This window comes from Pagrus major, chromosome 4 (genome assembly GCF_040436345.1).
Source record: "Pagrus major chromosome 4, Pma_NU_1.0".
NCBI lineage: Eukaryota > Metazoa > Chordata > Actinopteri > Spariformes > Sparidae > Pagrus > Pagrus major.
The window spans coordinates 33,337,919-33,363,441 of NC_133218.1; the positions used below are offsets into that span (position 1 = coordinate 33,337,919).

The 25,523-nt window shown below is 40.4% G+C and overlaps 1 protein-coding gene across 1 annotated transcript; it reads right to left on the bottom strand.

The window, feature by feature from the left end:
• Nucleotides 1-915: 915 nt before the first annotated feature.
• Nucleotides 916-24,470, bottom strand: slc6a2 (solute carrier family 6 member 2). The gene is made up of 14 exons (XM_073465263.1): nucleotides 23,799-24,470; nucleotides 22,103-22,234; nucleotides 19,646-19,883; nucleotides 12,779-12,917; nucleotides 12,302-12,436; nucleotides 11,504-11,607; nucleotides 8,341-8,465; nucleotides 8,099-8,211; nucleotides 6,565-6,693; nucleotides 5,772-5,871; nucleotides 5,254-5,354; nucleotides 3,766-3,933; nucleotides 2,832-2,903; nucleotides 916-2,703 (listed from the first exon to the last, which is right to left on the bottom strand). The coding sequence occupies exons 1-14, from the start codon at nucleotides 24,085-24,087 to the stop codon at nucleotides 2,680-2,682; spliced, it is 1,869 nt and encodes a 622-aa protein (XP_073321364.1). The 5' UTR covers nucleotides 24,088-24,470; the 3' UTR covers nucleotides 916-2,679.
• Between the last annotated feature and the right edge of the window lie 1,053 nt (nucleotides 24,471-25,523).

The following is a 25,523-nucleotide window of genomic DNA, read 5'->3' on the forward strand; positions in this document are numbered from 1 at the left end:
CCTTTGCAGGTTCATGTGGAGCATATATCAGCTCACATAGGTGAGATGCAATCAGTCAGAGCTACTCAGATATATACAGAAAATGATGTACCGGGAACTTCTTGCTGTGAGGCAACCACTTCAACCATGCCAACACCCAGCCTTGCCTTATCTACGATGATGGAGTGCTTGGTCCAGTCGGAGTGGCACAGGCATTACACCGGCTTTACATAGTTTTGGGTTATCTCTGGCATTTTCCCTAAGTTGTTTGGATAGAATCCAGGTTATTTTACTCCCTTTTACTGCTCCTGCCCTGGCTCTACACAGATGTCTGATGCCCACCAAGAAGTTGCTATTAGTGCTCTGAATTCAGGCACCTCCCTCTTCAATACACTGTATGTGCCAACAATAATTCTTTATTTCGGTGGTGATACAGCTCAGACAATATGTTGGAGACCAAAATGTAAATCATTAAGCCTTTGGTGAAACATTTGGATTTTTTTTGAAGATTTAAAGGAACAATCCAAAGGTGCACATCTTACACTACATTAAGTGTGCAGCATACATAAAGACCGACCTTTAACCAGTGATTAAAGTACAACACAAGTGTTGCAGATAGTACTTTGATAGCAGATATGTAGCATAGCTTGTTGGAAATCATTTCTCCTTGCAGTAGAGTAATTGTTGACCATGGAAAACGGGCTTGTGTGCAGCAGAGGATCGTGAACAATGGTAGCTTAGTGAGCAAAGGTGCAAAGAATGGACATTGAAGGCCAGTGTGCCAGTAGTACAGCAGGCTTACAAAGGGAGAGACTGTGGAAAGGCACAGTCAGCCACTATGAGAAGCCCCTCAGTCAGCAGTAAAACTAAACAGTTAGTCAAGAGGGTCTCACACCTGAGTCTCTAAAAACTGACATTAAATCCGAGCACATGGTCTTCAAGTGTGTGTAGAAGAAATTCTTTATTATCATATTGTGTATACTTCAGACTTCTTCATAGATAGTTGTCACTCACGTTCAACAGGACATTGGTATTGTACACAGTATTTTTGTAAACATAGTCCAGGAAAGCGAGGGTTGCGTTTGTTCACATTCATATGTGACAAAGTATCCCAGGGTTACATTGAAGAATATTTTTTTTCTAAATAGTTCATCTTAGCTATACATCAAACACCATGTTATGACTGTGGACAGTTACGTTTAAAATACTTTACATTCACGTTTTGTTATAAACAATTTGATAAATACAAGATTAGATATAACAAAAGAATATATTTATATATTTTTTATATCTTCTTATATATTCCACATATATTTGAATTTTTTTCTTTGTGGCTTTATTCCTTTTCAGCAAGGGTCTGTTATGATTCAAGGTTAAAATTCAACTTCATTCCAATAAATAAAAAAAAGTGAAACAGAATAAGATAATTAAAAACATTCCTAAAGGAACATATTGGCACTTCTATGGTGATGAAAAAAGTGTAACATCACAAATGAAAAATATGAGTTGTTTTCATGCATTTAACATAATGGTTAATACACAGTGCAGTGAAAGAGGCCTTTGACTGGTATCACTCCTCCGTGTACTGTATATTAACGGCATTTATGTATGGTTGGCGACAAAATCCCAATACACACACACACACACACACACACACACACACACACACACACACACACACACACACACACACACACACACACACACACTGTCTCTCTCTTTCTTTCTGCTGTCTCTTTGGAGGAAAAGACACAGGTTACAGTCACATAACAATAATACAAAATTGTTTGTAACAGATACTAACAGCCATTTGTTTTAGCTGAATTCTTCACCTTCAGTAAGCAGCCAGGCACTGACCAGCCCTCAGTCTTTATTTGAATTATTTTAAAGCTTTGCAATGATGCATGCATTATTCCCTTTACTGTAACAGAATGTGACACGAAAGCATTATATCAGGCCTGTTTTTCTCTTTGCTAAGGAGCTTGACCTTGACGCGCATTTGACCTCCAGCTCTTTGACTCGAATAACAAAGGACTCGGTCAAATCGAGAGATTGCCATCCACAAACTGTGGTTTGATTTAGTCGGTTCCTGAGTCAACACAGTTTTTTTTTTCTTCCTGTACAGACTGTAAGAAACATGTCGTGTCTCGCTTGATAAGGCACTGACACAGATAAGCAACTCTGCCAACAGAACAACAAAAAAACACAGACTTTGTAATAATAAATAATCATAGGTCTAAAAAAATGTTTAACCATTGAAATATTTTGGTCCCCTGTGTAGTAGTACACTGGGAGATGGGATTGTTTTGGTTGTAATTTTACTTTCTGTCCCTTCCAGGACATAATAATCACATAAAGTCACATAAACAAAATCATAACCAAAGTTATGATTAATTAAAATAGTATATAAAAACCATTATGATTACCATGGAGGAACAATAGTACATTTTCCCCATGGGATGTCCTTCCCTTATGCGCTGAAGCTGTAGAATGGTATTGAAATATTAAAAGGCGTAACTCTGAAATCAAAGTGCTTGAAGCTACTGTTGACAACAAAGACCTTGGCTAGTAAATGCACAGGGATAAGAAGGGAGGCTGCGCAGAGCGGTTGGAGCCTGTTGCTCTCCGTGTCTGTCCGACCACCGGTGGCACACAGGAGCTCCAAGACGGGATGGATGAGGGTGTTCTGCGTGTTTGTCATCAGATGGCTAACCAATGTTTGAGCTGAGAAAGCAAAACAATGTCAAATCTACTGTATCAGCAATAGGTTGTGCACAAGACAATTCACAAATGACAAATGTGTTTAAATCCACATTAATTGCAGCCATTATCCAGATTAAATGAACACTTACCTTAAACTGCCGCACATTTCCCTCAGCCACCAAATGATGTTCATGTTCTGGAGTGATGCAATATCCTATCCTCTGTAAAAGTAATTACAACACGTCATTCTCAACTCTTGTCACACATACAGTAAATCATACTTGGCCTTTAATATATCTCAACATCTCATCTTAGTACTTTTATCTCTAATTTGATTTGTAAACGCTTGCCTTCTTAAATTACTTTTCACATCTTCACGGGAGAGGAGCCAAAGTCCACAAAATACTTGAGATGTAAGAGGGAATGCTTTCAAATCTAACACAAGATATTATCTCTGACAAAATACGTATATTTGGAGCCTGTGAGGAATCCTTTTCAAGAACCTCAGTTCTGTTTATTCTGATCATTATGTGGATGAGACAGCCGAAACTTGATAGGCGGTGACAGGAGATTCCAGGAAGCATGCGTGGCCTGAGAACCTGAGAAGAATCTTCAGCCTTGAGTACAAACGGGAAATGCCAATGTGATGTGGGAACTGTTGCAGCAGAGCGAAGCTGACACTGACTGACTGCTGAGGGATGAAAATGGTTCTCTGGTGCTTTTGATGATTACAATTCTTTCAAGTGATCATTTTATCTGAAAGTGTTCTCACAGTTCCAGTGCATCAAGTAAAGAGAGGAAAGTTCACTCATAAAGGCTTCTGCTTTCAATTTTTGTTTGAAAGATGAACAGTTGTACCATTTACCAGTGCTTACATCTGGCTACTGTTATGCGATGTCAGTTTGCATAGTGTGTAAGAGCCTAATTTATTGTACCATATATCTCAGCACAAGTTGTTTTCACTCAGTGCTTAGCATCTTTAATGAACATCCAGTCATTTAAGTCAATTTATTTGTATCTCTAGTAAAAATACACCTTTTTAAAAGCGTCTTATCAGTAAGACAAACATGTTTTGATACTGACCTCTTTGAACGTTCCCGGTAAGCTGAGGAATTTATATATGGCGTAGATGGGCACACACAGCATGGAGGACATGGCTATACCCCAGCCAATGAAGTTAGACCAGTAAGGGAAGACGTACTCATCATACCTCAGGCTTGATGATGTCAGCGTACTCGCCACCACCACAAACTGTGATAGAGAGAAAGAAAGAGAAGGACAAAATAGAAACCAACACATGAGGAGCATTGGTACTGCTTGTAATGTTTTAAGTGTACATCCATGGATGCTACAAGAAAAACAGCTAGTTGAGGTAGAATATAATTGTCAGGGTGTGGTGTTGTATCAGTCTTTTTGCAGTCGCATTCCTCATCTCTTATGTTACGAGCACAATGGAGCATGATAAAAATGCTCACTTAACAGAGTGGACTCTGTAATTGTTGCACTCCGTTTAGTTGGCAGTGTATTCTTTTATAGTACATTTGGGCAGTACCCTATGTACCAAAATATATCTGTAAGAATGGTAATTTATTTTTACATTTTTCTCACAATGCAGAATGTCTCATTCTCCTGCTTTGTAGCCTTGTTACTGCAAACTTCCACTGTTTTCCAGATGAGGGTGTAGACAGCTGTTTGTATTAGAGGAAGCACATGGCTGTCTACACACACTCCTGCAAGCAGTGGATGCTGCTTACTCCACACGTGGAGCCGCACGTCTCTTATTTCATACATTGTTTTATTTGCCAGGGAGGAACTAGCCAGGAGGTGCACTGAGGTTAAAAAACTGGCCTTCCTGATCCCACCTTCCCTCTGGGTACAAGCCAGAAGCACCAGCACTGATGATTGAATCTTGACTGCTTTATACTGTAGGGCTGCTGATTAGAAGATGCTTGACACACTCAACCCAAGCTAACATGGAATCGCCAGTGGACGGCTGTCAACCATGCTATCAACACCAATAACTGTCTTCTAGAAACTATATCCAGGAAGACAACGCAGTTCAAGGCTGAATTACAAAGTAGCTCGAGGGGCCATGATTGCACCGGAGCCCTCTTTTGGAAAAAAAGTACGTCTCTGGCAACGAGCTCTCCAGAGATATTTAATGTTAGAAATGTTATGTTGTAATTAACATTGTTCAGTGCATTAGACATCACTTGTATTTTTCACTTTTGATTGGATAACTACATGTGGCATTTCACACGCCCGAACGTAGATTTTACTTGCCCGGGGCAAGCGTTAATGTTGAGCCCTGCAACAAGTATTTGTCGCTGTGAAGTTGGAAATTATCTAATTCCTGGTTTTGAACAAAGAATCTTGTGTAATATTATACAGTGTTGAAATCAATTAAAGCGTTCAGAATCATACCTTTATACAGCTTGCAGACATTTGTGACAGTTACTTGAAGGCATCAATCATTAAACCAGTTTAATTATTGACCCTTGAAACATTTATAGCCTGTCAAGGATATCCAGCCCACTGTAACCCTTTCAATGTTGTTTTTAATCCTCTCACCAGCAGAAATGCAGGGCTGACAAATTTCCAGCACAGCCTCCAGTAAAGTCCTGGCCTAAAGCCCATCATTCGCTGGATATCATCGCTGAAGCGGTCCACACCTGGAGTGAGCGTAAAAAAGTTACACAGCAAAGGTTACTGAGGAGAGCAACGTTATACACAGTCAACATTAAATCAATGTAGACAGAAAGCAGAGTATGTAAGTCTTACTGGACAATCGGAGGGACCACAGCACATGATGGCCTACACCCTCATAGCTGACATAACTTGTCATGTGTCTTATTTGTTTCATAATCTCATTAAGACGCTACCATGCTGTTTTCCATATTTACCATTTTGTTTTGCTGTGGTCGCACAATTTGCCCGCACATCTTGAAATGGGCCCTTCTAGTTATTTCCCCCCCCCTGTAATTTTATCTTCCCTTCTCATTATGTAGTAGATTAAGACAGTGTTCTAAATCTTAATATAAATGTTGTAATTAAAAAAAGAAAAGCTAAAATACTGTAGAATTTCATACCATAAAACCAAGACACTCCAATGGCCTCGATCAACACACCAAACAGTATAGAAGTCCCGGCTGCATACTTATCTAACAGGGTCAGCACGTAGATGCCACCCTACAGAGACGGAAAGAGACAGAGGGGAGAGTGTGTGAGTGCGTGTGTCTTCACCTTGGAAGATAAGGAAGCAGTCAATAAGCAGTGGTCTCTGAACATAGACAAGTCTCTCATGGGTCATTAAGAGTTACCAAGTGTACCAGAAGTTTGGTGAATTCAATAGTTAAATTATATAATTCAAATTAATAATTAATTCAATTGTTTTGTATCCTGAGCGGTACACTCTGTATCTTGTAACTCGTGTGAGAATGGCGTCTTCCACTTTCTCAATAACCTCATTGATTTGATTAAGGAAAGAAACCATGTGAATCAGTGACAATGATTTTCTTTCTGCAAAAGTCTGTCAAGTGATCCGTAAAAATGTATACTTTGTGCTGTTACCACCATGTGAAAGAAGTATGGACTACATAGAAAATGTATAATTTGCTTCCGGGATACAGCTTTTAACTAATTTCTAAATTGGTAACAGTGTGTGATGCCATAGCATTTTGTTCATTTCATTGAAAAGATTTCTGTGACATTTGCAAACATTACATCTTGAGACCTGATTACTTCCTTCCACGCAGCATTGACATCATGGGACACTACAGGCCATTCATACTTCGTCATATCATCAATTTGAAGTACTTGTTATTATTATTAAAGTGGAACTCTGACAGGCACATAATTCAAGTACTGAGTGTAGATACTGACATTAGTAATGCAGAGCAGGGCAACCAGGAACGTCCCAAAGGCTGTGGCGAAAGTAAAGAGTTTCCTGTTTCTTTTGAGGATCTTAAAGTCATCTGTCAGGCCTGTGATGACTGCCTCCATGCCGCCCATCTGGTGGACATAAACAGAGAGAGACACAACACAAAATCATTTATAATTGTTAGTATTCTTGAGTACATATGTAGATATGTAGTGTGCTTTAAACTGAAAAGCCAGGGTTATAACATATGTATACTGTAGGGCTGTGCAAACATGTCTTCATCCAGAACCAGCACGGTATGGTGTCACGCTTTGTTGCATGCAGTCATATAAAGAATACGTCCGACTGTGACACTATGATGAGAGCATATATCAATGGGCAAGAGTACAAGTGTTCTGATCCACACTCCAACCCAGTGAGTGGTGTTAATGCACCTAAAAGCTGTTTTCCTACCGCCATTAAACAACAAAAGCACCTGCAGAAGCAGAAGACACAATTAAACAAGATGAAGAAAAAACACTGATGTGCTATGAGCTTTGACGAGTTCAAACGATTCGGAGCTAGAAGACACTCGTGCATCTGCTTCAGCTATGTCGGGTCGGACGAGAAATGTGTGTGGCCATTGTCCGATAGTTGTATGTTGCATTTTTCTTCCCCTTTTCTCAGTTATACAAAACGGTAACCCTAAAATTGAGATATGTACCCAATTAAAAGGAATATTGGAAAAATATCCAATATCCTGGATGGACTTCAGCATAATTGGAAAGTTAAAAATAGAACATGATACACATACTGAGTTCATTACAGTATATACTGTTATACTAACATGGTCTTGATCCGATCCACTTGATACATTTTTTAAGTAATTGGTTGACATTCCCTCTGATGGGTCTACCATCCTGTGTTTAGTTAGTGCCTAAGTGAGTCATTGGGCAGTTTAGTTAGTAAATTACTGCTGGCTGTTGAAACGTCAAAGAAGGAAGTTTTTGTTACAGCGGACAGTTTACAGTCACTTAAACGCTGACCACACTGAGACAATGTTTACTCTTCCATTACTTTACTCTTATTAAATTTTACAACCATCTCAGAACAGAAAATAATTAAGCTGGGAATACATCACAGACATTTATTCAGTGGGCCTGATTTAGAAGACAATCTACTGTGTTATTTCCAGGCCGTAGCAGACTAATTGTTCAGAGGACAAGTCGAGGTAATCATTTAAAGCAAATTGGTGCTTTGGGAGGAAAAAAGTGTTGTTTCATAGAAATTAACTTGCACAGTGAGTATGTGATGATCATCATTCTCCAACAAATGTCAGGTTTAATGGGAAAAACAGCCAAGCTATCTAGCATGATACATGGGTATCATTAGTATTCTGATGCGGCCTCATCATATACTGTGCTCGGTTCTGTACGTGCACGGTAAAGGTACTCAGTCACAAAACAGGCAAAACAAAGACGTTAAAAAGATTTCTACTTCTGGTCATAAGACATGATTCTGTTCACCGAAGAGGTTGTTGTGTTCATTGGAACTCACCGCGCTGTCAATGCCAAGAGTCAGCAACATAATGAAAAACACAATGGCCCAAAAGGTTGAGCCAGGCAGTGTAGAAATTGCTTCAGGGTAGATGATGAACACCAATCCTGCCCCTGTACATACAGACACAAACATGAATGAAATATTTTATGCCTGATCAAATATTGTATTCATACATGTAGCTAGTGAAAAAAAAGAGAAAAGATAACATACGGGTTTGCATCCAGATCGTCAGCACTTACCCTCTGTTGCCACATCTTCTATTTTCACTCCGTGCTTGTAAGCCATGTAGCCAAGCACAGAGAAGATGGCAAACCCTGAGAAGAAACTGGTGACGCAGTTCACAGTGCTGGTCAGGAGAGCATCCCTAGAGACAGAACACACACAACAACAAAAACAAGTTAAAAGTTCCATTCCTAACTTTAAGCCATTAAGAGACATTAAGCCAGTATAATTCTTTCTTCCTGTAAATATATAGTCACAATGGGGCCATGTGTTACTTGACGTCTTTGCATGGCTTGACCTTCAGCCAAACACTACTTTAGAGGGAATATTTGGGGTCAATGAGAAGCTTGTGTTCTCTGCTCCTAATTGGTGGTTTGATCAGTCATTAGAGAGCTGTTCTGTAGCCATTAAAGGGATAGTTCGGATTTTTTGACATGAACTTGTATGACATCCTCGCCATCAGTGTCGTGCATCAGCAGTGACTTTTCCCCCACTGCGTCCTGTGAGCCGAGGTCTGTCCCGCTGTTGTTGCTGAAGAAAGTAGTTACGGCTAGTTTGCGGGGTCACGAAGATAAAGCGTTTTGCTTCAAAAAACAATATCCGTTCAAAAGAGTAAAACATTTGCATCACAAAATCGTTTACGACAAAAAAGTCAGACCTCACGATCACCTGGCACTATTTGCCCTCCCTTCGTATCACTGCGCGCTTCCGCCTGTTGACACACCGCACCGCTCCGTCAGCTGTTTCACGGTGTTTACATGCTCGGATGTGCGAGAGAGCTAACGTGAGTACTAGCGAGATTATTAGACAAGAGGATATATAAAAATGGTGCGGATTTGCAATTATCCGGGTTGCAACAACAAAGATCACACCAAGTCGCCGTATATATTTCACCGCTTTCCTGTCACGGACATTGCTATTAGGCAACTTTGGCTTCTTGCCATAGGCTTGAACATTGAAGCGAGACTGCCGAGGGTGAAAAAGCTTCGTGTGTGTAGTGCAACACTTCAGCAAGGACGATTATGTTCCTACACGCCCAGGAAAGAGGAAGAAACATGTTTTGAAGAGCGCTGCTGTGCCACGACCCCAGGTAAGAACAACTATCTACAAGCTAAAGACGGTGCCTTTTTATATGATGACTGTTATTATTATTGTCAGCAACTATGTACTGTCTGTACAGGTCCAACTTCAGCTCGGACCGCTTCTCTGTCTCTCTCCTCTCTCTCTGCCCGTTCTAACTCCATTTGACGAAGCTCAGTGTCTGTGTATTCGGGTTCATAAAGATATCCCTTTGGCTCTGTGGTAAAAGGAATGTCTTTATCACTCGTTTCGTAGTCAGACATATTTACGTTTACCATCCGAGCATGTAAACACCGTGAAACAGCTGAAGGAGCGGTGCAGTGTGTCAACAGGCGGAAGCGCGCAGTGATATGAAGGGAGGGGAAATATTGCCAGGTGATCGTGAGGTCTGACTTTTTTGTCGTAAACGATTTTGTGATGCAAATGTTTTACTCTTTTGAACGGATATTGTTTTTTGAAGCAAAACGCTTTATCTTCGTGACCCCGCAAACTAGCCGTAACCACTTTCTTCAGCAACAACAGCGGGACAGACCTCGGCTCACAGGACGCAGTTTGGGAAAAGTCACTGCTGATGCACGACACTGATGGTGAGGATGTCATACAACTTCATGTCAAAAAATCCGAACTATCCCTTTAAACTGCAGTTGTCTGACAATCCAAACAAGTTCCGGTTGATCTTGGCTACCTCCTGGGCTGAGGGAGCAGAAATCTCTCAATGAAGCTTTTTTCTTCCCTCTGATTTCTAATTTCTAATTTAACTTCAGTCTGGTTGATCAGGTCATCGCACACACACTCACTCAGATGCAGATGCTGCTTCAATATTACAAACCAATGACATACAGAAAGTAAAGTATATTGACAGTATATTGTGTAAGCCAACATGATCAGACAAAGTATCGTTGAGGCAAAGTGGTAAAAAGAAGGAATTTGTGTACATTTTACAACTAGAAGCTGCTGTTTCTAAGTTCAAAGCTCTGGCAATATCATCTCAACAAAATAATAATAATAATTAGCTTTCAAAGCTATTTTCAATTATAAGATTTCATGTTAATTTAAGTTTCAGTTCATCATCATTTACTCAATTTACTCATTTACTCAAAAATGTTATTAAAGTTTTGTTTTTTGTTTAACATAAACTAGTAGACATAACTTACAATAAATGGCAGCAGTGCTGCATCATCATCTTTAACTCTTCCGATTGCTATGCCAGTTTTTCATCAGTCAAGGAAGTTAAACCTAGTAAATGTTTTTTCCATGGTTCCTGGGGTTATGTTTTCCTTAGGTGTGATTGAAGACACACTGTTACTAATGCATGTTTCCTCTATCTGTGTGGGTATTCAAACAAAAGTCTGTGTTCAGTGCTTGTTTTTTCTGATATCAGCGGCTCTCCTGGGCTTCTGCCTTTCACCCAGTTCAAATTTTTCATTTGTCAGTCAGGATATAATGCAAATCCCACCTGCCAGCAGTCCACACACCTCTAAATGGGGTATTAAAGAGGAGGAAGGCATGAGGCCCTGTTCGGGGATGAAGAAAGTGGAGGAAGTGAGAGAGGACAGGACCATAATTCTTATAACATACAGAACTGAACTGATTCAACTTGGAGACCTCAGTGATGTCACTTTTGCATTGTATACTGTATTTAACCTGTTGAGAGAAAATGTACTTGACATGAACTGAGCTCCAGCAAATAATGTTCTGTCTGCTGGGTGGTGTAGTTTTTTTTTTTACAAGCATGATATGCTAAACTGCTGTTTTGCCAGCAGCATCTGTCTCCAACAGCACCACTGCAACCTATTAATGTGGAAAAAGATAAGCCAAGCTCACAACCTCATGCCTGCTTTTTCTGAAGGAGAGTAGCACTGTGACAAACCAGTCAACATATAGCCTTTGGCTATTATCTGGCATCCCTTCCTGGCCTGCACTTTATCTGTCCTGCTAACACCTGGCCATTGGGGTCAGCTGAGCAGATTAGCATCACCTCTGCTGCTTCGTGATCCAGTTACATGCTGGAGACGGCAGAATGCATAAAACCAGCAGGATGTTATGTTGCTTTGGGCTTGTTTTGGACTTAAAAAACACAAATACAGCGCAAGATCTTACCTGTAGCAGTTGTTGTCAAATTTGTTATAACTGGCAAAAGCAATGAGCACCCCAAATCCTGCCCCTAGTGAGTAGAATATCTGTGTGGCAGCATCAATCCACACCTATGGCAAGAATAGAGAAGAAAACAAGAAAGCTTTTGAATTCCTAAAAAACAGATATGCTTTCAGGCTACAAAACACAGACAGAGACTGGGATGACTTGAATGTAAATGCAGACCTCCATTATGTAGGCCAAGCTGTATGGCTTTCTTTGAAAAACACATATACAAGTATGTACCTGTACACTTCTTATTAACCATGAATGCCTGGCTCTGGTTTGCAAAACATGTAAATGAATTCTTCACATAGGTGCCACGAATGCTCTGCAAAACAACTGAACTTTTGCTCAACCCTTACGTGTATACATCGGTTCAGCTAGTGGAAGATTGTATCTGAAATATGCGTGCATAGGGTACACTCATTCATGTATGTACATTCAGTATGGGAGGCACCATAGCAAGCATTTAACCCCCAGAGCACGAGTTAATCCACCCAATAAATTACAGTAACACAGAAAGGTTTCTTTGCATCTACAATGATACTGACGTATGTGTTACTCATAAACCCTCAGATAAAGGGATGGAACTGAAAGTCGTGGGATAAATACAAAACCAGATGTCGACCGTTTAAACCTGGGATTTCAAACACTCAAAGCAAGGATCATTCATTTTTTTGAGCTCAGTTATCACACAGTGAACCATTCAAAATCTCCCCAACACCCATGGGTGGGTTGAGACCAACATGCACCGTCTCTGACCTCTAGATTGTTGAGCCGCTTGAAGTCGATGTGGAGGTAGGCCCTGATGCCGTCCATTGACCCTGGCAGAGTTATGCCTCGGATCAGCAAAACAAAAAGGACCACGTAGGGCATGGTAGCAGTGATGTACACCACCTGAATACACACACAGACCAAACGGATGAGAGGAAAAAAAATTACACCTTTTTGCCCAGTTTCATTGAAGCATTTTAACAGAAAACATTTCTTAAGAAAACAAATCCCACCCCACCACGTTTCCTGTCAGACTCCAAGAATGTTAATGTTATGTGCAACCTCAATACAATGGTTTATACGAGCTGCTTCACAACATTTCTACAAAATGTCTCAGAAACACAGCTACAAATTCTGGTTCAGATATTACAGTTAGCACAAAATGATTCAGATTCACATTTTTTTAGATCGAAAGTAGTAAAAATCTAGAAAGAACAGTTGTTGTTTGGTGGTCCGAGCCTGTACCTTCCCTGAGGACTTGACACCTTTCCACAGGCTGAAGTAGAGTATGAAGACCACCACGACCAGGCACAAGGTCAAGTCCCAGCGAGGCGGGCCCAGGTCGTGGATACCCCTGCTCTCATGAAGATGTAGCACACCCCGTCTGCAGAAGGACACAAACACAACAATATATATATATCGTATCATGATGTCCAATTCCCGTAAGTGCAATTCTTCTATGATATGGCGTGTTTTTTTGGCTACATCTTATCAAATTAATGTTTTTGTCGAACAGGCCCACCCAGATTCTGCAGTCTAAACAAAACAGCCCGCACTGCCTGAGGTGAACATGGGATAAAGCATGGGACGTGAACTGCAGCGCTCCACCTTCAGACAGCATTTCCGACATGTCATTACAGTTAATCATCGGCCAAAGCATTCAATTAAATGACTTCCAGCAAATGAATTTAACACTAATGTCGATTAAATCTTTTTCCTGCAGTAAAGGCATCCATCTTTTTAAAAAAGCTGGATCACACAGCCATCTGTCGACTGGCTTTTTAAAAGTGAGTTAATTATAATCTCTCTGTCTCCCAGCTGAACACAAAATACTTTGAAACTGTCAGTAAAGACCTCTGGTATTGTTTCGCTCTTCACCATTGTCCTCTAGCCAAACAGTTACTGTCAAGTGTTTAATCATGACATAATAAAACAAAGGGAGACAAATGGTGTCTCTTCCATCCCTATCTAAATATTGTTCCCAGCTGCAAGCTCATTCTTTGAATGTGTTTTCAGGGTATTTGAGAAGGAAGTGCAGTGCAACCTCAGTTTACATTTTTGGAGTACGGAAAAGTTAATGGGATTCATAACATGAAATTCCACTAAAAAACGGCCACTTTCGGACAGAAGCTGTCAGTATGTTGTCCGTCTGGTGACTGTATGGACCTGTCAGCGTGTCTTCTCAGTTGAAGAGGACCAGAAAATGGACTTAATACATGATGATACGCTTTAAAGAATAGTTTGGAACCGTGCTTCTTTGCTTCCTTTCAGAGATTGAGATAAGATTGATATCTACCTCAGCTCTACACGGAAGGGACAGAGCTGCTCGACCTGAAGGAGGGGGCTAGTCTTGTTCTATCCAAAGTAAAAACATACCCAGACTAAAACATGAATTGAAATTTGGGGTTTGGGGGTAACAAGCTAGTGATGTGCTGGAACTATTTCTTGGTGCTGGAGCAACAGCTAGGCCCAGAAGGGGTATATTTTTTTTTCTCGCTCTTTTTTTTTGCTTGCTTCTGTTTTAATTGTCTTAAATGCAATTTATTTTTTATCTTGAACAATATATTGTCGGATTTCGTTTTCATCGGGTTCAAAAAATGCAATTTTAATGTTTTCTTAATGTCCTATTTTAATGTTTTTCTCTGCCTCTGTAAAGCACTTTAATTGCCTTGTGTCTGAATAGTCCAATATAAATAAAGTTGGCTTGCATTTCTCCAAACAAAGTACTTGTTAGACAGTCAAACAACGTCTGAAACCCCCCGTTAACCTGTTTGTTACAGCTTTCTCTAAAATCACACTGTGATTGTTACATTTCTGTGTATGTATGGTTAAAGAGGCAAGCTACTTTGTGTCATTAAGACAGCTTTAAAACTGTAAGTGGGTTTTTTTCTTTTTTTTTCTGGAACAGAGCCAGGCCAATAGTTTTCTGGTGCCTCAATTCTTTATGCGTAGATGGGTTAAAAAAAGAAACATCCTGACTGCAGCTCCATACTCCGCACGAACATGAAATTGTTATAAATCTCTTCACCTCACTGTTTGCCTTATGGGCCCGTGACCTTTTGAGAGTCCCAGGAAACGGAAGAACTAAATCAAGGACTAACTACATCTGGAAATTAGTGCTTCCACTGCATCTAAAGCAAACCCTTAAGATTAGACAAATTACACCAATAGAAACCATCGGCTTTGTTTGAGAGTTAATGTTTGGGGGAAGACAGAAAATACACCACAGGGACAAAAGTGGTCAAAATGGCAGGTAAAGAAATAAAATCTGCCTGTGTTGCTGAAAAAGACCCTGAAGTCAAAAAGTACCATGATGTTTCTTCGATAGCAAGAAATATGAGTTATTATTTATTATTATGTTTTTTCTAAATAGCACTATTAAGCTGTTGTTTGAGTGACACTGGTATCACCTGGGAAAAATACCCATTCTGGTTGAAGTGTTCATCAAAGAGACATGATGAAATTCAAAAAATACTTCATGTTACCAATGTGACATTATTGGTTGTGGTCAGCAGCTCATGGTTTCCATTTTAAATTGGCATCAACTTTAATTTTTAAATAAGCTTTTTATGTTATTAACGTTCACAAGTGCTGGGTAAGGCTGTTCCAAGGACATAATCCATGCTTTGTGAGATTGCACTGAAAAACACTGTATTCATGAGGCCTTTTGCAGTGACAAAGATCTGTCTGTCCAATGAAGACTCATGATGGGCAAACATGAATCCATTTGATGTTTTAATTTGTTGGAAGTCTCTCCAAAGCTCATACAACATCTGTTTCTGACTCGACTTGGACTACTACCCATGGCAGCAACGGACTGAACAATCTTGCCTCTGGTCTGTAAGGCCAGTATTAGTCTGGTTGGATGCATGGTGTAGAACTGACTCTGGACTGGGTGGACTTTTCTACGGACATACAGTATGAATGCATTTATGATACTGTAAGTTGGCATTTATCACTGTTGTGTGGATTAATAGGTTTGCTAAAATTACCAAAAAAAATAAAATAAATTGCTTAAACACTTTAGTTTAATCAAGCTAACATTTAGCAATATTTTAAGCTAGCACTAGAGACCGAGAGGCGCCGCAAGTCAGAGTGTATTTTTCAATGTAACTGGTTGTTTTATTTTGCTAATATACTCTTAAGGATTGAACCAATTATGTTGTGAATATCAAGTATTTGTTGTTTATATCAAGGTTATTGTAGGGCAGCATTTTTCCCCAATTTGTGATTATTGTATCGATATTTCACCATTTATCCATATTTATCCTGCACTTGTGTGTAGCCAATAGAGGGCAGCATACGCCAGCTAATGATGCATTTATTCACCACTCTACCCATCATACAGTGAGCTGATATAGTAGAGAGACCAGAACTGTTTTAACATAATATTAATTTATTATTTATTTTTATTTCCAGGTATCATTACGCATGCTAACTGAACTGAACACTGCTAAAACAGGAATAAGGTCCCAGACAGTGTTGTTGGGAAAAGACTGCGGGTACACCTTTCTTCATCATAGTGGGTCGCCTGCAGCTTCAGACAGAGGACAGGAATATCTGTCTGCAGAACACCGCTGATGGAGCGTATACACAGGACCCCAGAAGCGGGTTGTATTTTATCTGGATATCAGTATTCTTGAGTCTAACATTTAAAAAGCACTCTACGTTCTTGCACGTTCTCGTCTCCTCGAGAAAGATTCAGTTAAGTCTGTGGTGATGTCATGGGTTGATAAACAACGGAACTGGATTTGGATCTGATACTCAGGTTGCTTACACGACAGACGGACAGAAAAACATGAAAACTGAAGTATGTTCAGACTTAGAATCCGCTGGGACTAAAGGATCTGTGAAACTCCTCTTTAGCATTTACTTCACTTTGACTGATAATAAATTCAAAGCCATACGGTCTTTGGGGACGCAGATAGCAAAATTTCGGGTCCATGCTCTGATCTGGACACCTTGTGTTGGTGTTGTGTTGTAATGCCCCAAGGCCTCCTTGTATATCTGATAGCATTGATAGTGCACTTCCAGTAAATGCACCCTCTAACATCAATCCAAGTCCCCTTGGCCCAGTTACTCTAAACACATTTACTCTTATCGTCACTGAGCGAGCTGGTTATGTTGCTATCCTAACACTCGATGTTGCCATTAGCAGGGCTCTGTATACTTGAGGCTGGCACACTATTGCTCGCAGCCAGGTCTTAGTGTTGGTTACAGAACGAGAAACAGGGCATGTGAAAACTACATCAATAAACGGCCTGGAGAGCTGAGGATCAAAACACAGCTGGGGGGGTTCTATCTAATTCCGACATTATTTACTTAATTACAAATGATTCTGTCCTTGTTATTTTAAAAGTAATTCTTTCAACAAACATGTTAAATTACGTGTGAGATTGAAGTGAAAGCAATCTTCTCGAGGGTCTGGAGAATGAGATCTTTTGGTTTAAATGAGGGCTATTTATCAAGTGTAGTTATCCTTGACATAAAATCAAATGTGGTCACCTCAGGCTTGATCTAAAGAAAAAAGGATGTGTGCTAATGAAACAAGCCGATCCCATTTTCTACAATGTAAGTCTGAATTTTAGTTGATCATCTAGATGCTCATCTATTGTTTGATCATTTTTTCCAAACTTTATGCTCCGGGTCAATTTCGAAAGAGTCAAACAATCTTTCAATGGAGTTGAAATACTTTTTTTCCCTGCTCCCAAAAACTAAACAGTCTCTGACATACATGTCTTCTTGACTGATTATGCCTGCAAGCAGAGAGGCCAATGCCTGGTTTGAATTTCGAGGCCAGATTATGCTCAAAAACAGCTTGTTCATATGTGTGTTTGTGCTGTTTTGAGGTTACAGAGACCTTCTGGACACAACCTTCCCAATTCCTTTCCTGTGGGTAAGATGTGGCGAGTGGAGGGTTTCCAAAGCTGTTGGACCATCTGACAAGCACCCATCCCAACTGTTTCATGATCTCTATACCTTTAGACATTGAGACAGCTTTATTCTGTCGAGTTACATGATGCTGACATTTACCGAGTTAACATCTAGGAGGTTCCTTTGATCTCTTGAGCTTGCGCTTGTTATCTAATTAATCACAGAGAAATGCCCAAATCTCTTGTTTTCAGGTCAGGCTGACTTCTTCAGCCTTGTAGAAGAAGTAATGTTTTTGTATCTCCTTGCAAAGCCTCTTTCACCTAAAAACAGCTGTATTACATTCATTAATCAGGTAATCAAGTAGTTTTCATGTCAGCTTCCTGTGGCAAACAGTGCATACCTGCAGGCTAACCTCCTCACTTATTTGTCGCCATGCCTTATTGGTCCTGTTTGGGTGTCATTATGCTCCATGTGCATTTAAACAACACAGAAAATTAGATCCTCTCCCATGTTTGCTGAGGCTTTTCTGTCTACACATGAAGAAATGCATTCCCTTGTCTTAAACACGACGAGTGTATGTCCGTAATTGTGGACACAAAACAAAACTGTGTAGAAATGAGGTGTCACATACATCAGATACGCACAAACACAGCTCCTAATGAATGCTAATGTTTATATGTGTCTGCTTGATTCGCAAATCAGCGAAATGGATGTAGGCGACTGTTAACTAAAAAAAATGACTTACACTTCACGATCACACAGTGTGGTTGTGCGGATCATTAGTAATTCGTCTTGGGTAATAATTGAGCTCAAAAAACTTGTATATGGTATTAAGCTTGGCTACCGAGCCCGAACTCAAGTAACTAGCAAAACTAAAGTAAGTCTGAAAGAATGTTCAATTATACAAAAGGTATGTCTCACTGTTGAATCTTGCTACAAACTGCAATCATGATAGCTTACGTTTGTGGATGTAGAAGATTGTAAGGAGGTGAAGCAAGAGAAATATTGACTCAGTTGGCCTCACAGCACATGCTGTGCCTTGGCATTGCTCCTGTGCTCAAAGCTATCTGTATGCAGGAGGATTTATTGTCCCCTACAGAGCATAACCTCTTGCAAGATCTGTCCTAAAGCATCATATTGTATTCAGTTGTGTCTGTGCACATCGGCACATTTTTTTTTCTTTATTTGGTGCTCTGATAGTCCACCTGGAATATATATAGTTTCCCTTCTGATTTTATGGGCCATGTCTAGTCCTTGAGCAACATTGCATCACCTTTCTGAAAGTCAGTAGTAATTCACAAGCCCGGAGCTTTCATGTGAACGCTGACTTAAACATACTACTGTTTTATAATGTATCAAGTTTGAGGGTTCCTGGAAGTTGAAAAAGATATCCAGGGATACCGATTAAATAAACATACAGCCCAGCAGAATAGGAGTGGAACTTTTACGGGCTCAATTATTTGCTGGGATGCGACCGCCGTGTATTCTGTGCGTCATGCTTAGCATGTCTCCCTTGTACCTTCCAAGTCACTTCACAGACTTCCTCTGGGCTGCACAGTCAGTCTTCACAGAAGCTAGGGAAGAACGGGCTGTCTTTGAAGTATAAACAGATGGAGCTTTTTTTGTGCACTTCAAAGAGTGCATTTGAACTTTTTATAGTGCAAACAGTTATGACGGGGTAATTTTGGAGTCCTCCTCTACTTAGGTTTCAGTGACTGGTCGACCTCTTCACATGGATAGTGGTTCACTTGTTTCATACTAATTTACATATTGTGCCAAAACAAGAAAGCATCACTTCCACGTGAGGCTGTTTGTCGTTAGTTGGACTGTAGTTGATCTACTGACTAAGCTGTTTTTTTTATCAGGTATCCCAGTAAAACAAACACCCACATTAAACATTGAACAAAACGGCATACATAGATAATCTTATGACGACAGCGGCTACATGCAGGCCAGAGCTTTGAGGAAAATACTGCAAAGAAAACCTTTAGTAGCGTCTTTCCACAAAACAGTACTAACGATTGTTTTTTTAAAATGATCTCAGAATAGATTCAGCCTTCATGTAATAACGTCGTTGTTAGAGAGTTTAAATTCTTGAATAGTTGTGATGTAGATTATTATGTTTAAAAAGTGGTCATTTTGCATTTTTTCTCAAGTCACATGTAGAGTTAGTTAAGGAAGGCTCTACACAGGTCACTCTCTGCTAATCAATCGTATTGAATTTCAGAGTTGACTCACTCGTAGTACTCTGCTGCCGGGGTGATCTTGTACTTGGCGTAAGACGTCCCATTGCCGATGATGGAGCTGTTGATGGCTTTGGGGTCGGTGCAGTTGGGACTGTTCCAGTAGTTGTCACATCTGAGCCATGGCAGCTCGCTGGTCATGGAGGAGAACAGGTAGTAGAGGGACCAGGCAATGATGACATTGTAGTAGAAGCCAACATAGAGGGCTATGAGAATCACTGTGTAGCCCACACCTACAAGAGGAGCACAGAGTTATTAGTGAGGAAGGAAGAAACTGATGTGTCAATACATGCTGCATCCCAATATTACTGATACTAGCAGATACATTTAAAAATGCACGTATAAATAAAATGAATAAATAAATGTATTTGTTGATAACCCAAACATACAAATCACAGACGGCAAAATAGATCTCAACGTTGAAGCCATAATGATATTATTAAATATTGTTCTCTAAGAATGCCTCCCACCATTAGCTGTGTTATACAGTATATCTTTATTGTTAAAATCGCCTAAGTGCAATTTTGTTAATTGTTGATTTAATTAGCGGTTGTCATTTTTGCCTCATTGATGTCTTGTTTACTTTGCAACATATTATCAGTCCCTGTCACTGTCTTATCATTGCCTTGACACATATCTTCCCCTTAGCTGTCCAGTGGAGGGTACATTCACATCATCATTTGTCAAACCTATCAAAATCTTAAATAATGTTCACACATATCCCCTGTGCATTAATGCTTTCTTCCATTATTTCGCTGGCTTTTCGGAGAGGTAAATTTTGGGATGAGTTGTTTTGTCTCCTCTGGAATCTGATGTCCTCGCACGAAAACAGAGAAGCCATAAACCCATCACCTAGGACGGAAAACAAAACAAACCCTCCCCGGCGCCGAGGCCAACAAAAGCATTGCCTGGTGCTGATTCAGTAGTGCACACGGAGTTACTTGTCTGACAGTTTTTGAAACATCCTGCATCAGATATTAACCTGTTGCAAAAGAGACTTCAAACTAAGAGGAAGTCGGGTCTAATATGCCGTTCCAGATGTATTGGTTATGCTGTTGATTATGACCCGGCTCGCAATACAGGATCCTGACAGATTGTGAAATCGGGTTGTGTCACGCACATACGGAGAATATTAACAGCTGTTCTTCTCTAATCTCGAAAAAAAATTGAAAATAATACACAACAGAATATTTTAAGATCATCGTGCCAGAGGAGGCACTGCAGCATCTTACATGATCTCTCTGATGTGATTTCCCTCAGGGGGGAGCAGATGTAAACAAAATGGAGACGGTAGCGCAACAACTTGCGGTAGCGACATTGATACTTTGCAGTGAGAGAAAAACAAAAGCAGAAGCAGCGAAAATAATTTAGTCTGGATAATGACGTGTTTGGAGAGACGCGGTCCACACTGTTTGTCTATTCTTCAGCGAGAGGTTAACCGACAGTTATGTCAACTGTAGCATGCTAGCCTAACGTTAGTCTCAAGGGCTTGGGTTGGGTTGTTGGGTTGTTCACCGTTGCATGGCCACACCCTCAGCTGCTCTGGAATATCGCTGTCATTGGCTGATGATTGTGAAAGTACTGATGTAACGACAATTGTGGTCGTCCAGATTTTATATCTTAGACATCAAATTTGATATTTATCGGGGCGGCCTCGATGAATGTGTAAGCAGTTTGGGAGATTTAAGACTGGAGCTGTACACCTTTCACAATACCAGATAACCTGAGCCGACCTTCGGGGCTAAACAAGCTCCCAGACCAGATTTCTCCTCAGATTGTCTGGAGGGGTGAATCCGAGGTTAAATCTGGTCAAAGCCCTGTAGTGTGACTCCAACCTAACTTCAGACATTGTTCCCTTATACCTACATTTATGTATAAGTATATACTGAACTGTACATTCTGGGCTGTAATCTCACTGATGAATGGTGTTAGATCTCCTTTTCCCGATGATCTGCAAAACTAAGCTAATGCTGGTCATAACAGTTTAAAAACTTTTTGAAGGTTTGGATTTAGAGTTAAGTCCATGTCACAGGGGAAAAAAATCATTTTATGCAAGCTTCAATTTAAAGTTTAATCAGTCTTTATTGACTTGCAGTCAAATTGTTTTCCTTGGCATGCCACGGACACTCACCTGGTTTGGTTTTGCTTAATTTGAAATCGACATTTGTAATAACACAGTCACGGGTATAAGGTTGCGAGGACAAGCGGAGAGAGATCAAAATATACAAAGAGGTGAAACGGAGAAAGAGACGATGCGACAGAGAGATAAGTTACGGAGGCACTTGTCAACCTATGAGGTGGAAAGGACAAGAACAAAAGGATGAAATGAAAAGGGCAAGACACTGGAGTGAAGCAGAGAGGAGCATGAGAGGTTAGAGACAGGCTGAAGTAAACAGACAGCCGGGTTCACGTCTGTGCGTACTTGTGCGTATGTGTTTGTGTTAAAGCTCACCTTTAAAGACGGGGCATATTTTCCAAACTGTAGCTGCCCCTTCACGGTTGTACTGGCCCAAGGCGAGTTCCATGTAGAACAATGGCATCCCCGCAATGACCAAGAAAAGGATGTAGGGGATCAAAAAAGCACCTGAAAAGAGAGATAATTACATTTCATGCTGTACATTTTCAGCTAACTCCCCTCTAGCATGACTTGTATATTGCTTGGATATTGTAAAATAGGTGCTCATTGTGGAAAAAAGGTGAAAAGAAAATTCCAAAAACAGAAAAAGGGGGAAAAGGGTGGTGGTTGGGGGTCTTGACATTGTTGGAAATACAATTTCCACTCTGAGTCGCACATCCACCAACAAGGATATGACCTCTCATAATTGAGTTTTTTTCTTGACATTATCCGACACAGATGACACATTCTCTTCAGTGATGAATACATTTTGCTGAAGGCCAGTATGATCGACAGGTCGGTGTTGGAGTTGACCCTTTGGGGGCACCAAGCACAACATGTTGATTTTCACCGCATGAATGGACACGGAGGCAAACAGAGGACGGGGCACACCTTCCAGTGAGCACTCTGTTGTCATGAGTGTTGAAGGTAAAACAACACTGTAGATGGTCTTTTGTTGGTTCCACTAACATGCTGTACTTTTTTCTCCCCTCACTACTGTGCAGCTTCAGTGTTCAACAGGCTTGAAAACAGTTTCAGTTACTCCTTTATTCAGACTTACCGGGCAAACCTGGGCTCACATGCTGATTTTCAAAGTTTTAGCCAGGCAAATAAACCTCAAAGTATATTCAGAACTGGATAAAGGAGATGTTCATTTCATTTGCAAGTAGATGCCAAAGTATTCCATGAATCATCTGACAGCAGCATGAAATGTTACGGGTCCATTTTCTCCATCATGTAAGCATCCAAGTCTCTTGTTAAGTATTAATGGATTTAAAGAACTGAGAGCACAACATTTAAGCAGTTTTAAGATAATGATTTAGATTGTGTCAAATTTAGGGAAACATTTGAAAGGAAAACAGACACATGCTGAAGAAAGAAGACTGTTTAAACAACCTGTTGTTTTCGTGATTTTTACTACACACAATCTGCTTTTTTAACCCATTTAAAATGTTCATTTTCATAAAAATCGTATATGTAAACTGTGTATTCAAACACTTTTTATTCAATGAATCGTGGATTTGAACTATGAATGGCAGGGGACACTGTCGCTTTTCATTAAATTCCAACAGATGTTTCACACAGTATCCCTCTCCATGTGAATGCCTTGATGAAACGAGGTATTTCCTTAATCATGAAAGCTCAGTGCACTTCCCATGAATACACCTGGGATTACTAAAAACTCAATTAAAGGAGATCAGAGCAACTAAAATTAGAACAGCCACTTAGCAAAATCGCTCACATGGAATCTAAAGTAACAGTGCTGTAGTCTTTGCTTTGTTATTCGGTTTTAAGACATTTGAAACATTTAAAAGTAAAGATATAACGCTCATGAGCTCTAAATAAAAGAAGACAGGACACCAGTGAAGAAGAAACTACAATACTGGGAACTGCTGCAACTTGCAGTGTACCTGGAGGACCCATCACGCTTTGTATTTTCTACTCCTGGCGGTGCGCCATGAAAACTTTGTGATCTCTTCTACATTTTTAAGTATCCGTGTACGCACATTAATCAATCAGTAACGGTTCTTACCTCCTCCATTCTTGTAGCACAAGTAAGGAAATCTCCAAACATTGGCCAGGTCCACCGCGAAGCCAATGACCGACAGGAGAAAGTCTATTTTCTTGCCCCAAGTTTCTCGGTCCTCGGATCCGGGAGGACCTGCGCGGTGGCCAGGAGTGGGAATGATGGAGGAACTGGTGTACTGGACACCATTCTGGTCCTTCACCAGTATCAGTTCTACTTCTTTTTTCTCCACATTGCACTGTTTCAGCGGGGCCACCGAAGAGAGCTTGTGTTCTGGCATAACCTGGATATTCATCTTCTCTGGTGCGTACGATGCCCACGCCGGCCCGGTGCTCTCACGGCCCCCTGCGTGTTCTGGCGGAGCAGATGGTCGGAGTCGGTGCGCTTGGATCAGGACGGCAATCCCGCTGAGAAAAAACGGAGAAGGGAGTGCTCTCCACCGAAACTACAGCTGATGCCTCCGCGGACATGGGCTGGAGAGGAGGAAAGAGAAACAAGACAGTTTGGAGAGGTTTGGTGTTTGTGCGTAAAGTTTCAGTACAGTTACGCACAGCGAGGAACACAGGTTACGACTGCCGGACGGGAATAGGTGACATTATTCCCCCTATTTCAGAAAGACCCTATGCCTATGTGCTACTAATGCCAGTACAGCGTCAAGATAAAACATTGTATCTGATGCAGATCAATAGCAGGCGTCAAGTGAAAGACACTTCACAGCGAATTCCTCTTACGTCACTGCGCGCACTGAGCGCATTGTGCGCCAAACAGTGCACTCACTCGCACTTCTACTTAAAACATTACTCATAAGGACAATGAAAAAGATAAATAATTATTAGAATATATCTCCGTTACTAAAGCAATTTTAAGTTCTGCTACTGCAAGGTTTTCCTCCGTACATGGTAAAGCTAGGGACACCTCTCCATGGCCCGATGCTGCTGTTGTCCAGATGCATCTGAGGGAAGACTGCCCATTCTGAACCAACTAGACTCGCCTTCTTCAGCAGGGACGATATAAAAAAGCGAGCTTTTAAATCGGTTTCCTCTCTCTCTTCCACGTGATATTTTATAATTGAGCACTTTCTCTCCAGTTTGATGTCGTCTAGGGATGATCGCATTTTGTCGGAGCTCAAGTTCCAATAAACTTGTGCATCTGCCTCTGCACTTGTCAGAAGAGGGTTTTAAAATGAATCCATGTTTTTTGGAACACAATATGACACCTTACTTTTTCCGTAAATCAAATATTTTGTTCAGAAAGCATTGATATGAACTTTATAAAAATGTTTATTTATGCAATTTGGCTTTTCAGTAGCGGAGTAAAAAGACAGATCGTGTGTTTGCTTGTCAGACTGGTGCTTTGAACATTTTTACAAGAGACATAAGATCACTTTACCTTCAGCTTTATTTACTACTTGAATTTTGCCTCCAACAAAACTTTTTAATGTTTTAATTTGGACTTTATCTGTTTCTTCTCTGTACTAAACAGATTGAATTACAGTTTTCTAAGAAGCCGTATAAAAGCATTGTGTTCCATGTGTAACTCAATTATGCAGCAGCTTTTGCCAGTGGCAATGATTTCTATTAGATATGGCTGATCAGTTCATCCTATTAAAGTCAATGAATGTCCTCTTTGCTCTCCAGTGCTTGTTTTATAAAACCCTAATAGGGCTGGTTTTGGGCATTTTGTTTGTGAAGATTGAATAACTGCAGCGATGGTAAAGCAAAGGAACAGGTA